This window comes from Mesocricetus auratus, unplaced genomic scaffold (assembly GCF_017639785.1).
Source record: "Mesocricetus auratus isolate SY011 unplaced genomic scaffold, BCM_Maur_2.0 Super-Scaffold_100707, whole genome shotgun sequence".
Classification (NCBI taxonomy): Eukaryota; Metazoa; Chordata; class Mammalia; order Rodentia; family Cricetidae; genus Mesocricetus; species Mesocricetus auratus.
Window position 1 is genome coordinate 5,665,135 of NW_024429269.1, and position 15,482 is coordinate 5,680,616.

General features: G+C 37.3%; 1 protein-coding gene across 5 annotated transcripts in view; it reads left to right on the plus strand.

The window, feature by feature from the left end:
• The window catches only part of Ints6 (integrator complex subunit 6), an 80,523-nt gene that overhangs the window by 32,606 nt on the left and 32,435 nt on the right, over positions 1–15,482 (plus strand). For all 5 annotated transcript variants that reach the window (XM_040740547.1, XM_040740546.1, XM_040740548.1 and 2 more), the window contains 2 exons: positions 13,853–14,036; positions 15,079–15,204. In XM_040740547.1, the coding sequence (XP_040596481.1) occupies positions 13,853–14,036; positions 15,079–15,204 (310 nt within the window). The remainder of the gene's footprint in view (positions 1–13,852; positions 14,037–15,078; positions 15,205–15,482) is intronic.

Sequence of the window (15,482 nt, forward strand, 5' to 3'; positions counted from 1 at the left end):
TATAGGTACATTCTGCTATGCTTGACATTTTATTTGAGCTCTGGGGATCCAAACTCAGGTCCTCATGTTTACAGGGCAGGCAGTTTATTAACTGAATCATTTCCTGAAGAGTGTGTATGTGTATTTTTGGTGAAGCTTCCATAATAAAATTAATCATTTTGAAATGAGTAATATTCCTAGGCATTTTTATATATAAATATGAATATACACACATTTTTATACAGTGCTGGGTATGGAACCCTGGGCCTCCCATGTGAGTTCTGTAGCAAACTGTGCCACTGAGCTACAACCCTGACCCATTCCCCATTCCTACTCCTCTTCCTTTTTTTTTGTAGACTTGTGCTTGGCATCATATGAAATGCATAAATCCTAGGATAAGCAGATATCTTTCATGTACCTTGACCAGATAATTTTCAGTTTGGATAGCCCTGCATTTGGAATTGCTGTTGTTAGTACTAAGGATTGAGATGATTGGAAAGTAAAGCCTTGGAGAATAGAGGTTGAGGGTCTTTGCTCATGATAGATAATATGAAATCCAGTAAACAAAAGGCCCAATAGAAGAGAAATGTCAGGGAAGGAGGAAACTGAAGTAAATCTGTAAGGATCTAATACATCATAGCTTCTTGTCTTCCTCTGATTTGTTTTGAATTAAAGACCTAACTAAGGCAGTATTAGCTTTGAGAAACCCTGAAGACATTAAATTCCCTTTTGAAAAATTTCTATCTTTGTTACCTAAGCAAATCTGAGAAATTGGGACCGGAGTCGCTCACTTTCTAATTTCTTAGTTACATAAGCATTTACATTATTAGGATATAAAAATTCTTGCCCTTGCTACAGCTCTTGAGACAGGGTCTCATAACCTAGATCGGATCTCCTTCCTTTACCTTCCAAATGGTGGGATTACAGGCATGTATCATGCTGCCTTACAGAGTTGGTTTCTTTCTGATTGCATAGTTTATGAAGTAAATAAATCAACAAATCATAGTTCAGTAGTTTTCAACCCGTGGGTTTTGACCAGAAGGGTCACATACCAGCTGGGTCACATATGAGATCCTTAATGTCAGATATTTACATTATAGTTAATAACAGCAAAATTATAGTTATGAAATAGTGAAAATAGTTTTATGGTTGGGGTCAACATAGCATGAGGAGCTGTATTAAAGGGTTGCTGCATTAGGATGGTTGAGAACCACTGCTCTAGGTGTTTGTTTTGTTTTTTAAATAGGTTTAGAGTTCTTATTGGAAAACAGTAACAACAAAAAGAGACTTTTATTTTAAGATAGGTTTGATTGGGTAATAGTTCCAGAAGTAGAGTGGTTCTGCTCCAAGCTGTACTGGTCTCAATTGCTTCTCATTGGTGAATGGTTGATGCCAAGTGGGCTCATTTTACAAAACATCTTGCAATCAAGGTTTGGCTTTCAAGAAAAGCAGCAGACTTTGGAGAGCTGAGACTTCTTTATATGAAGGTGACTCCAGATTTAACACAGGACAGTCCCTGTTAGCAATATGTTGACAACTATATTGAGGTTGGCGGGCGGGTGGGAGGGGGTGATGTCGTTGGTTAGTAGAAGGATGAAAGAGGTTGATTAGACTTAGGAGAAGAGTTGGAATCAAAGGAGTAATAAAGATTATACTTCAGAAGCTTGAGTGTTCTTTGTTTTATATAATGGCTGTTTAAAGCTTACATTTTTGCCTCAGGCTTAGAATTGGGTCAGGTTTTTCATACTTAGCAAATGGTGTATGGAGACTATATATTCTGGGCTTAGGGGTAATTCTTGATAGTTGTGTTGGTGTCTGTGTTTCATTCAGTACCCCCTCCCCAAATTCCTGTTGTCAATAGACAGAGTGACAGAGTTAGAAATTTTTTTCTCTTCTAAAAGAAAATATTAGTACTTATATCCACTTCAAATTTAAGTTATTTAAAAAGCACTGGTTGAAGAGTTTAGAATCCTGGCTTTTCTAATTAGAGATCTAACTGTATTTATTCTCTTCGATACAAGGTTTAGTGTTCTTAACTTTAGAATGAGTGTAATAATGACAGCTTAAGGGTACTTTTGCTATCACTGAACATTTTACTTATTACAGGGGTTTGAAAGCTGTCTTTAATAGTAATTTGTGTGCCTTCAGAGAAGATTGGGTTTAAGTAGGATGTAGCAGGTAATTTAGTCAGAATACCTGGGTAAGGGACTTTACTTTGTGAGGTCATGGTCTGTATTATATAGAACCCAGAGCATACTGTTTTTCTAAGCTTGAAAATTTTCAACTTTGTCTAATGTAGGGACTTTGAATTTACATTTAAATTTGGAATCAAGATTGCTAAGTCTTATAAGAAAGTTGATGTTTTGATTGGGAATCCAGTTTAAAACTGTTGGAGATGGGATTGACATGAATATTTTGTCATTGTGATCCATTATTATTGCTTATTTCTCATATTTTCCACATCTTTAATTTTCTGAACAGCATAGTGTTCAGTGTGTGAGCTTGGCACATCTCTCATAAAATTAGATTTTTACTTTAAGTTCTGATTGTGTATTGCTAGTGTAGAAATACATAGTGTTTTTGTTTTTGTTTTTTTTTTTGTTCTGAGACCATTATCCTGTGAACTGCTCAAATTTAATTACTGTATAGTAGCCTATTCTGGAGTTTTGGGGAGTTTGCATACATCAAGTTGTTTCTAAATACAGTTTACAAGCTCTCTCTTTTTACTATTTGTCTACCTTTCCTTCCCTTAATGTACTGGTCAAAATGGTGAGAGTTGACATCACTGTCTTGATCAGGTTAGAAATGAGCCAGTCTTTTCCTCTGCCGATACAATGTTAACTGCAGGTTTGTGTTTTGAGTGGGAGGGGAGGTAGTGTATGCCTGTGTGTTCTCCCTCCCTCCTTTTCCCTCCCTTTATAGTTTTATAAATCTGTCCTGTATGTGAGGAAATGTACACAAGTGGTGATGTAGTTAGGCAATCCAGTAACCAGAGAACAAGTGTGAGCTTGCCAGTGTAAGGTGCAGCAGGAAATGTAATAAAACCACTATGACTTTCCAGATGTGGGTAGGCACTTACACATTCTTTCAAAACCTGCATCAATTAGGACATATAAATCAGTCCATGATAGGAAGAAAGGTCTCCTTAGCCTGGCCTCCCACCTTTCCAGTGGTAATTATGACAATTATGTTTGTTTATATAAAATAATACTCACTAATTCCCTTCCTACTTTTTGAAAACAGGATGGAACTAGAAATTACTGACAGAAAATTGCAAATTTCCATGCACAAAAGTAGTATATACACCTGTATCTGGTCATAGCAGACCAATACATATTCTCACAAGGGTATATGGTTACTTAGTGGTATTCCAGCTGAATATTTGCTTTAGGTTAATACCTCATACAGATGAGAATTTTAAATTCAGTTTTAAGTTTATGATTTTTTTTTTAAAAAAAGAGAGATTTACTTATTATGTATATGAGTGCTCTGTCTACATGTATGCCTGCAGGCCAGAAGAGGGCACCATATCTCATTATAGATGGTTATAGATGGTTGTGAGCCACCACGTGGAGGCCAGGATTGAATTCAGGACCTCTGGAAGAGCAGTGAGTGCTCTTAACTTCTGAGCCATCTCTCCAGCCCTAAGTTTATGATTTATTTATTTATTTATTTAGGTTTCTTTGAGACAGGGTTTCTCTGTATAACAGTCCTGGAAACTGCTCTGTAGACCAGACTGGCCTGGAACTCACAGAGATCCACCTGCCTCTGCCTCCTAAGTGCTGCCTCCCAAGTGCTGGAACGAAAGGTGTGTGCCACCACCACCTGGCAGGCAAGTTTATGAGTTTTGCTGAGTTTTATCTGAGAGGTGGTGATAAAAGTTATGTTTACCTTCCTATTCTGTTTCTTTTCCATAGAGGTTTAGATTTACATTTCCAGTTATTTGTTTTAATAAGGAGTTTAACAACCTTTTTATTGTGGAAACTTTCAAATATTTACAAAAGTGCAGGAAATAAAATGGTGAACATCAAGAGTCCTTGTCCAGTTTCAGTAATTATCTGTGCTTTGATGTGCAGTTCTCAGCTTATACCCATTTTCCTTACTCTCTCTCACACACAATTATTTAAGTCACAGCCTTAGCATGGCACACTCACTGTATTTTGTTGATTATTTTTTTAAGCTTGAAGTCTTATAAAAGTGTAACATACAATTGGCTTCCTACTTATCCTTAGAAAAAGAACAACCAAACCCAGATGTGGTATAAGTCCGCAGTCTCAGCACTCTGTATTGTAGGCGGAGGCAGCAGGGTCAGAATTGGAAAGGCCAGGGAGGACTACAGCCTGGTCTATAGAAGGAAAGGGGCTCTGAACAAAACTGACCAGTGGACATGGACCAATCGGTGTAAAGTCAGCTTAAATCTCTGAGTTTCTGAGGTTAAACTCAAAGCTTTAAGTGGTATTATAACTGTTTTGGCAACTGTAAAGAACTGTTTGAGTAATTAAACATTTGTTTCAAGCCAAACTTTAAAGTTTAAGCATTATTTTGCCTTATAATTTGAAATAAGGATAATATGAAATTATCCCAAGGCTAACCAGTTAGGAAACACAAATCAAATACTAATAGTCTTTAAAATATAATTTCAGGATATACTTAAACTATAAGGTGTTTTTAAAAAGTTGAGATTACAGACTGGTACTCTTCTTAACATTTTTTTTTTAATTTAGATTTGCTCTATTTTAAGAATGTGGGTATTTGTCTGCATGTGTGTCTGTGCACCATGCCCATAGAGTTGGGAAGAGAGCATTAGATTCCTTAGAATTGGAGCTGTGGCAGGGTGTTGGTGGCACACGCCTTTAATCCCAGCACTCGGGAGGCAGAAGCAGGTGGATCTCTGTAAGTTCGAGACCAGCCTGGACTACCAAGCGAGTTCCAGGACAGCCTCCAAAGCCACAGAGAAACCCTGTCTCAAAAAACCAAAAAAAAAAAAAAAAAAAAAAAAAGAAAAAAAAAAGAATTGGAACTGTGGATGACTGTGAGCCACCATGTAGTTGCTAGGAACTGAACTCAGGTCTTCTGCAAGGGCAGCCAGTGCTCTTAACCACTGAGCCATCTCTTAAACCTCACTCTGCCTAACGTTTACTGGCCAAAAAGAATTTAGAAAAACCACAGAACAATTTGGAGAAGACTTAGACCCAAATTCTCTGATACTCAAACTGTAAAATTCTGTAAGGAAGAAGGGGAAAGATAAGTTACTTTCTGGATAATCATACACCTTTGTTGGGATTTTAAAAAATCATGATGATGATGATGATGATGATGATGATATTGTGTGTGCATAGAGGGTGTGAGTGAGCATATCACAGTACTTCTGTGGAAGTCAGAGGATAACTTTGAAGGTTGGTTTTTTTCTTTTATGTTTACATGGGTTCTGAAGATCAAATTTCAGGCTAGCGAGGACAGAGTCCTCACCTACTTAGTCATCTTGCTGCAGAGAAAATTTTATCTATGCTCAATTTTGGGAAGCAAAAAAATAAATTGTTGCTGTTCCTTAGAGTCTAAGTCATAGTTAATAGATTTGTTAGGAGAGTTAAATAAAGCAAGGAATCTGATAGAGTTAGATTTACTATTTGGGTTCAATAAATGGATCATTGTTAGCCAACTTTATTATTTTTTGGCTCTCAAATGGTATACAAAGCTTTTATTTTGGTTTTCTTTACTTATATGTTTTAAATTAACTTTCTGACTTAATAGTTTATGATTTATTTCAAGTTAAATGCTTTATGCTGAATTCTGAATAGTTTGGGATATAGTTAATGTGTGTGGTTGCACGTTTTTGTTTGTTTTTGAAACTGTTTCTCTGTGTAGCCCTGGCTGTTCTGCAACTTGCTCTGTAGACCAGAACTGTCCTCGAATTCAGAGATACACCTACCACTACCTTCAAGTAAAGAAGGATTTGGTATTCTGAGGAGAGAATTTGGCTGGGCATATTCAAGCTGAATATGATATAGATTTAGATAGTGATTAAACCTGTGAGTAGGTGGGTTGGGGCTGACTGTAAACTGGCAAGGGCCCAAGCCCAAGTCTACAGATCTTCAACATTGAAAGTCTAGGCATTAGGGATAGAGACTGGATTTAGGGTGAGGCAGAAGATAGGGACAGCCAGAGAAGGAGGGAGAACAAGAGCAAGAGCTAAAGAGACTTGAGAGGGAGGAAAAAGAGGAAGATTGCAAATCTGAAATCTCAAGATGTAATGATGATTGTAGTTATCATTTGATGCATTGAAACTTAACTGGCTTAAAACAATTTATTATTTCTTTGGATTATGTGGGCTGGCTGCATTCGTTTCTGGTACTGGCTAGTGGTTGAGGTGCCTGGCTTCTCTTTTCTGAAGCTTCTGTATCTCTGTCATTCAGTAATCCAGTTCAAGTTTCTTTACATGGTCTCCGTTTCCCACAAGGGTGAAATAAGCCTCTAAAGGCTTAGTAAGACTTAGTTCAGAATATTTTGGCCACATTACGCTTTTACCACAGCAACTCAGAAAGAATAGTTAAGAATCGGTGCCACTTGGTTAAGTGGAGTGAGTGGACTGGGAGATAACTAGAAGAAAAGTACCTGTTATTTCTTTGTATTATCTTCTTTAAGCTTGACCTGACCTAGACTGCTCATTTCCCTGAATGTTAAGCTGTTTGTAAACCACTTGTTGATATCTACTTGGGGGTTGTGGTGCTTGTTTTTATTACTCTCTTTCCTTTCCATCCCCTCTTCCTGCCCCTCTTATCACACTCCCGCATCTCCCTCCCTCCTGATTTTTTCCCTATTCCCCTCTGCTTCTCTTCCTTCTTGGCCTCCTTCCTGTTCTCTGTCTCCTTTTTTGGAGGTCTTAAGGTCCTTACTCCATAACCCACACTGATCTTGAAGTTATGGTGACCCTCTTCCTCTAGTTTTTTGCCTGGATTGTAGGTTTAGCTGCTGTTCCGAAGGTCTCTAGTCTCTTCTTTTGCAATTTCACCATCAGTTCTGAAGTAGTTTTGAATCTCAAGTGTGTGTGTGTCTTTATGGGGGCTGTTGTCCTTCCTATGTAGTTGATAACGATCTGCACTCTTCATCACCTCCCAACCTCCATGAAGTTGGAAATTTTCAGTAAGCTTTTCATTCTTTACTCTTGCCTGTGAAGTGTTTCTACATTTTCTCTTAGATAGTTAATGACTCTCTGTACCTTGTTTATGCCTTTACTATTGTACATGCTATAGTTATTTGCTCATATGATCTTGAAGGTAAGAAGTTATGTGTAACATAACCCAAGTCACAACTTGATTTATGACTTCTATTCCATCCTAAAAAGGCCTCACCTGATAACAATTAGACCTTATTACACTTTTGATACTCTGTCAGACTCATTGGTACTAGACCAGTGCAAAGAAAGTTATGGTTTGATGTATTAGGTAAAAAATTATAAGAAATGATATGTGGTCAAATTTTTTGTATATCTCAATAAAGTGAGAATTTATGAGGTTGTATTCTGTGTGAGCCTATATGAGATTATGTCTGGCATGGTAAATTTTCATTGTGAATGCTGAGCAGGATGAAATAACTGCCATGGCATCTGCACAGGGAATGTTTGTATTGGCCCTGTTTGGTTTTTTTCCTCTATATGTTTTTATTTAAATTAGAAATATGAATACTTCATGTCAATCCCAGCTCCCTCTCCCACCCCTCCTCCCTTGTCCCTCCACCAGCCTCCTCAGCCCCCCACCCCATCCCCACACCATTCCTCAGGGAGGGTGAGGCCCTCCTTGGGGGGATTGTATTGGCCCTATTTGTGTTCCAGGTATTGGGCAGGTTTTGTAGCTCATTACTTTATCCTCTATGTCTGTGTACATAAAAGTGCTATTTAGAGACTAGCTATATCTACAGGAATAGAATAGCACACACCTGGAGATGGGACTACCTGGTTTTATGATCCATCACACTTTTGTGTGTTTCTTAAAACTCTGTAACCCTGGCTTGCAGGGAACTCACTTTGTAGACCAGGCTGACCTTGAGCTCACAGAATGCTGCTTACCTCTACCTCCTGGTTGAAGATGATCACCACATGCCCAGCTCCATCACGCTTATTTTAGGGAAATTGTTTGTGTCTGTGTCTGTTCGGTGTTGAGGTAGAGGTAGCAGTTTCTGTTGGCGGGACACTGAAAGGTGCTTATGCTCTGGTTGACAACTCTTGCTTACGCATTATCTTCTTCAGAGTTTCATTTGACAAATGTAATGGGTGGAAAGAAAAGAATCAGGTTGTGCTCTTGACCCTCACTAAACTAGTAAGATAGGCAGCCATGTAAACAAGGTCATTAAACCTTCAGTGTGAGTACTATTGTGAAGAGACATATAGACAATAGAGTTGGCTAGTAGAGCATGCCAGAGAAGGTGCACTGTCCTATGTGTTTGTGTAGACTGTGGTGTGATCCTCATCTAAGAACCATTTGAGTTACAATCAGGAGATGTCAGATGCCAGAGTTAGAGATGACTGAAAAATAATTTACCTACTTTTATTGTTTTTTGGCTTCTCTTTATTGCTTATATTCTGCAATTTAAAATGTAGATAGTATGTAAGAATTCTGGTTATTTGAGATTTTTATACATTTTCCATAAAGGGCTAAAAGAAATAACTCCACCACATAGCAGTTTACAACCATCTAGAACTCCAGTTTCAGGGGATTGATATCTTCTTTTGATGTCTGCAGGCATACACATGGTGCATAGACTACTGATATATAAGCAAAACCCTCATACAGCAATATGAATCTTTAGAAAGAACATTAAAAACTCGTATCTCTACTTTTGTTAATTTAGTGTGCTGTCCCATAAATAACTGAGTAAATTGAAATTGAACGTTCAGTTCACTTTTAGCTAGGTCACAGATAGTTAGGTTCTGAGCCACTGTCAAATCTAAGACCATCAAGAATGGGGAGATATGCCAGTAAAGCGCTTGCTTTGCAAGGGTGAGCATCTGAGTTTGGGGATGGCAACAAGGCTAACTAACCTTAGGCTCCTGCTGTGGCTATAGAGGTTGGGGATCAGCTGACCAGTTGGGCTAGGCAAAATCTTTTGTCTCCAGGTTGAGAGAGACTGACGGATAGAGAAGCTGTCAGGCTGGCACCCCAGCATACATATTTATCTCAACACACACAAGACAATCAAAAATAGGCTATTGGACTTAATAAAGACAGAGTTTGAGTTTGCAACATGATACTGTCATTTGTTTTCAGAGCAGTGTTTGGAAGTTTAGTTTTTGTGAGAAGCTCAAGGAGTCCCAGGTGAAAGGGGGTAGTAATGCCATCAAGGGGAAGAAAGCAGACAGTTTCCTGATTTCAGATCGAAGCTGTATTTGCTTTTCTGTTGGCCACCAAAAGAATCATGTCTGAATTAATGATGTTACCAAAAGTACTCGTTTATAGTTAACAATATAGAAAACCTCACTTGTACCCAAGTTAAACTTTGTAAGTATAAACAATAATTTCTTTTGCCAATTTGTCCATTAGACTTGACACTTTGCCATGTAGAATTGTATAAAGGCCAGTAATATGGTTATGGGAAAGTAACTGTTAATTGAGTTATGTGTGATTTATTCAATTCTCAAAGTTTACAGTCTTTTTAGGTGTTCTAAATTTAATTGTATAGCAGGGATTGTTTGTTTAATTGTATTGCAGACATGTTCAGAAACATGTCTGCAAACATGTTTCTGAACATATGATATTACATCTTAACTCTGTATGTGGAATAACATTATCCCCACTTATTTGTTATAAATACTACATCTAAATCTTGTAAAATGGTGCTCAAAATATCCTATTATAATTGTTTGTCAATCATTGTTGCTACCCTTCTTTTGAGAACTAGAAGGGGAAAGAGAGGGAGAAAACCGCTGTTCTTTTCTATTAGCTGGAGGGGCAACTGGAAAGTGTAAAGTCTGTATCAAAGCAGTGACCCCAAAAGTGCTTATAAGAGATGTGTAGACACTGTTGGTGGGTTCTAATCACTAACTTGATTCAGATACCAATTTAAGACTTTTTTTTTTTTTTTTTTTTTTGGAGAGAGGTTTCACTGTGTAGACCTGACTGTCCTGGAACTCTCTGTAAACCAGGCTAGCCTCACAGAGATAGGGATTAAAGTTTCCTTTTTTAAGTAGCTACTTTTATGAAGTTTCAGATTTTTTTCATTTGATAAAATTAGGTCTTTTAATGATTCCATACTTAGATTTTTAAAATGCAGATTGTGTGTGTGTGTGTGTGTGTGTGTGTGTGTGTGTGTGTGTGTGTGTGTTTTCTTTCAGTCATAGTTAGGTTGTATGATCTAATGTTAAAAGTCATAGAATCAGGAACCAGACTACTTAGACTTCAATTCTGTCTCATCATTTAACTCAGTACTTTCCAAAAGCTGTTAACGTGCTTCTGTACTTTAATTCTTTAAGTGGGGATTATAATAGTCCTTGTTTTAACGATTAAGTGACTGTTACATGTGTGGTTTAGAATTCTGTGTAGCATCTGATATTAGCTACTGTGAAATAGTATTGTTACTCATGGCTATTTATTTATTCCCAGGACCTCAGTCATTAAAGTATACATACATTTTACCATTGACACAATATCTAGCCCAGCAACTGTTTTGTTTTGAGATAGGATCTCGGTCCCCTGATACTTTGAATATTCTTGTACTAAAATTTCCCGAGTTTAGACAATATCTCACAAATATTTTCTTATCAATTGTTCAAAATTAGAACTACTGGTTAGTACCATAAAGGCTGCTGGTATTGTGATTCTTGTGTTTCCTTTCTGTTTGTTAGCTTAAGTTAAGCACATCTGAAAGAGATTCATAAAGGGTCATGATTCATTTCCCCAAACACCAAACTTTCTCAGTTTGGAACCATGTTTTATTTCATCTTTAAATCACCCAAACCTAAATTTGCCCCATTTTATTTAGTAGCTACATTCTTTTTAGATAGCTGATCAAATAGAAATCTTTTTAGGGTCCTAAAGGATGTGTGACCTTTGGGGTTAGTTATCTAACCTGTCTTCTATTTCAATGAAGCACATGTGAAATTTTGTCTTTGGCTTTGTAAAACTAATAAAAAATTTTTTGAAAGTCTGGATAACTGCCTAAACACCTCGTTGGTTTTCACATTATATCAATAAGTTTCAATGTTTGGATAAGAATAAGCAGTATAGTTTGCCATATTTACTTAATTGTATTCTTTTTGTTGTGGACTTTGGCATATTGAAGAAAACACTGCAAATATAAGTGTAGTTTTTATTTTCTTACATAATGCCATTTTTGTGTCTCTTGTACAGTTTTCTTGCCCATAATGTCATCAATTGGGAAAAGTAGTTACCTGAAGGTAGTACTCCATTAGGTCATGGTATACCTGACAATTTACCAAATTTTACATTCATATGTTCTTTTCGATTACTCCTTTTAAAAACTAGTTTTTAAAAGACTTATTTATTATGTATACAGTGTTCTGTCTGCATGTATCCCTGCAGGCCGCAAGAGGGCACCAGATCCCATTACAGATGGTTGTGAGCCACCATGTGGTTGCTGGGAATTGAACTCAGGACTTTTGGAAGAGCAAACACTGCTCTTAGCCGCTGACCCATCCCTCCAGCTCCAGATTATTCTTTTTTTTAACTGTGGTATAAACAAACAATAGACAACAGTTTTTTTTTTCTTGATTGTCTTGTGGCACTTAGCTGTAGGTGGTTTTTTAGTTTAGTTTTTATTTTTGTTTCAGATAACACCATTGTATGAAAGATTGAGGTAATTGAACATAGGGTCTCATGAATGCTAGATGTCACTGATTTATACACACTAATATTCTTTGCCCAGACTTGTGTGAAAATGAGGATGTCTCTGGGTGGTGGCGTTTCTGTGGTCTGTGCTTATCTTCAACTCTGCCAAATGACATCATCGTCCTCCAGATGGCCAGATATTTACCAGCTCAACAGCAGTGTGGGGACATTCTCACTGCTTTGTATTGTTGCTTTTGCTGATCTTCTGAATATGAAATAGCGTTCCTTGATATTTCAGTTTGTATTATCTGGTAACTAGTATCTTTGATTCTCTTTACACATGTTGTTAGCCACTTGGATTTCCACTTGAGTACTTTTCCAGTTTTTAATTTTAGAAAGTATCCACTTTCATTGCATGTTTTTATGTTGATCAGTTTTGTTTTTCTTGATTTCATGTGCAGCTCTTTCTAATTCTCAAAGTCTATATATTCATGAAGAGTCTTCCCCTTGTGACTATGATAACTAGGGTTTCAGCTATTTTATGTTGAAGAATGTAGTCTTCTTAGATTTTTCCCCCGTTCCTGCCTGTTTGCCAGCCGCTACTTTTCTTCATTTTATTCAAACATTCTCATGCCTTTACAGATGAGAAGTTGGTGATACTCAGGGAATGAGTAAGAAATAAACAGTATAGGAATGAAAAGTGGACAACTTTATAAAATTGAAGTAACCATGGGTAAAATACTTGAAAGTATTCTCACGAGCCTGTCTTTTTTCTTAATTAGAAGTGTATTTTAGACTTGTCATTATACAACCAAATGCCAGTTGTTTGTCGTCAGTGCTTCAGATGTTATCATGGCATGTGTAGTGAATTCCAGGTTCCAGCAGGGCCTTTTTTGCCTCTGAGTGCTTGAGATGGCCCTGTGTCTCCTGTAAGAGCACTGAATTAACAATGAAAACTTATTCAGCCAGTGTGTTTGATTAGTGCTTTTAAGAGTAAACTTGATTATTTATTTACTTATTTATGTATCTCTGTGAAATTTCACACCTAGATTTCTGGAATTGGTTAAATTGGGGTCTTCTGTAAGTTCTATCCTGATTTAAGGCTTGAGTTTCTATATTGGTTTAACAATTCCTTAAAAATTTTGATTTATATTCTAGGAAGTGTGCTCCTTGTAATATTGTACTCTGCCAGTACTTTGCATCCAAGGGTTCATGCTAGTAGACTGTACTTAAAGACTGTACTAGGTATAATGATCAATCAAGGCTTTTGTTTGTTTTTAAGATTTATTCTGAAAATCATGCATTTTATGTTATAATAATTTATGTGTATGGGTGTTTTGCTTGCATATAAGTATATGCACTATGTACATGCCTAGTGTCCTTGAAAGTCAGAAGGATCCCTGAGACTTGAGCTACAAACAGTTGTGAGCTGCTATGTGGTTTCTGGGAATCAAATCCAGGTCCTCTGAAAGAGCAGCCAGTACTTTTAACCTCTGAGCCATCTCTCTAGCCCCCTTAAGGTTTATTCTTGGTTTTTAATTGTGTGTGTGTGTGTGTGTGTGTGTGTGTGTGTGTGTGTGTGTGTGTGTGTGCGTGCGCGTGCGCATACAAGTATGCCCAAAGAGGCCAGTTGCTGGATCTCCTTAATCTGGAATGAGAAGTAGTTGTGAACACTCCCTGATAAGGAGTCTGGGAACCAAATGAACCATTACAGAAACATATTTTATCTTTCAGTTTAAGATCTTTATAATAAAGTAGTATATGTTATTAAATATATCTGAAGTTTTTACTTCTTAAACTTGGGTTTTAAGAGTGATAAGAGGTGCAGTGTATGGTTTTGATGTGTTTTTAAAGTTGATTTAAAAAATAGTTGGGTGGCTGGAGAAATAAATGGCTCAGGTTAAAGATAAAGAGCACTGGCTGCTCTTCCAGAGGACTGAGTTGGAATTCCCAGCACCCATGGGACATCTCATAACATCATAAGATATGCATACTTATCAGCAAAAACACCTATATGTATAAAATAATAAAATAATATTTAAAATTTAAATAAAAAGACTGTGTAAAACTTAATTATTTTTCTCCATTTTCTTCAGCTCCATTTACCTCTTAATTCTCCTTTGCCTGGAAGTGAATTGACCAAGGAACCTTTTCGTTGGGATCAGAGACTATTTGCTTTAGTACTGCGGTTGCCTGGTACTATGTCAGTGGAATCAGAACAGTTGACAGGTGTGCCTTTGGATGATTCTGCTATCACACCAATGTGTGAAGTGACAGGAGGTATGTTTGTTTTTTGTTTTTGTTTTTGTTGTTGTTTTTTTTTTGCTGGGGCTTAATTGTCTGTGTTGATGATGGTCTGTGGTCTTGACAAGTCAATAGTTGTAGTTACTGTTAGATTTCATGAATGTTAATTTTTTATACTTACATAGCAAATGGTGGTATTTGAAGTTGTTAAGCAAGTTGTCTACAAAGATTATCAGTGATTTAGCCGGCATGGTGGTATATACCTTTAATCCCAATACTGAAGAGACATAGGCAGGGGGATCTCTGAGTTCCCTACCAGCCAGGGCTGGCTACATAGTGATTCCCTATCTCAGATTCAATAGAAATGTTGTGGTCAGCCATTAATTAATTGATTAGAAAATATAGATAAGTTATAATCTTAATGTAAAAATTGTTATTAACCTCTCCTTTCATACAACACAATGTAAAAATTGTTAAAGGTTTTTTTTAACAGAAATTAGAGAAGATGGATAAATCATTTTACAAATAAAATTCTATTAATCTGAATTTGCTGAAGAGAAAAAGCAACTTTTTCTGTCTTTGGAAACTGAGCCTTATTCTATGTATTGTTCCTCTTATAATTTTGTTTATTCTTCCTTAAAATTGGGAAATACCTTGAATTAATTTATTGTTTTCTCCCCCCTTTGCTTTTTCTTTTTCTTCCCTTCTTCTCTCTCTCTCTCTCTCTCTCTCTCTCTCTCTCTCTCTCTCTCTCTCTCTCTCTCTCTCTCTCTCTCTCTCTCTCTCTCTCTTCCTTTCCTTCCCTCTCTGTCTCTGTCTCTCTCTGTCTCTGTCTCTCTCTCTCCTTTCTTATTTTTTGAGACAGGATTTCTCTATGTAATCCTGGCTGTCCTGGAACTCACTTTGTAGACAAGCTGGCCTCTAATGTACAGAGACCCACCTGTCTCTGCCTCATGAGTTTTGGGATTAAAGGCATGCATTACCCCTGCCTGACTGTATTGAATTTCTTTTAGTTGTCAGAAACCCTACTACAGTTCTTCTAGTAAGTAGACTAACTGGTTCATTCTTTTTATCTCAGGCCGCTCATACTCTGTGTGCTCTCCAAGAATGCTTAATCAGTGTCTGGAATCCTTGGTGCAGAAAGTACAAAGTGGGGTGGTAATAAACTTTGAAAAGGCAGGACCAGATCCTTCCCCTGTAGAAGGTATTGTTGTATTTTTCTTATAGTCATCCTGAGTTTGACTTAATGAATCAATTGAACTAGACACCTCCCCCAGAGAGAGAGAGAGAGAGAGAGAGAGAGAGAGAGAGAGAGAGAGAGAGAGAGAGAGAGAGAGAGAGAGAGAGAGAGAGAGAGGAGGGAGTGTGTGTGTGTGTGTGTGTGTGTGTGTGTGTGTGTGTGTGTGTGTGTGTGTGGACCTTAAAGATCAATAAGGCCAGCTGGGTGTTGTGGAGTACAATTTAAATACAAGCATCTGGGAA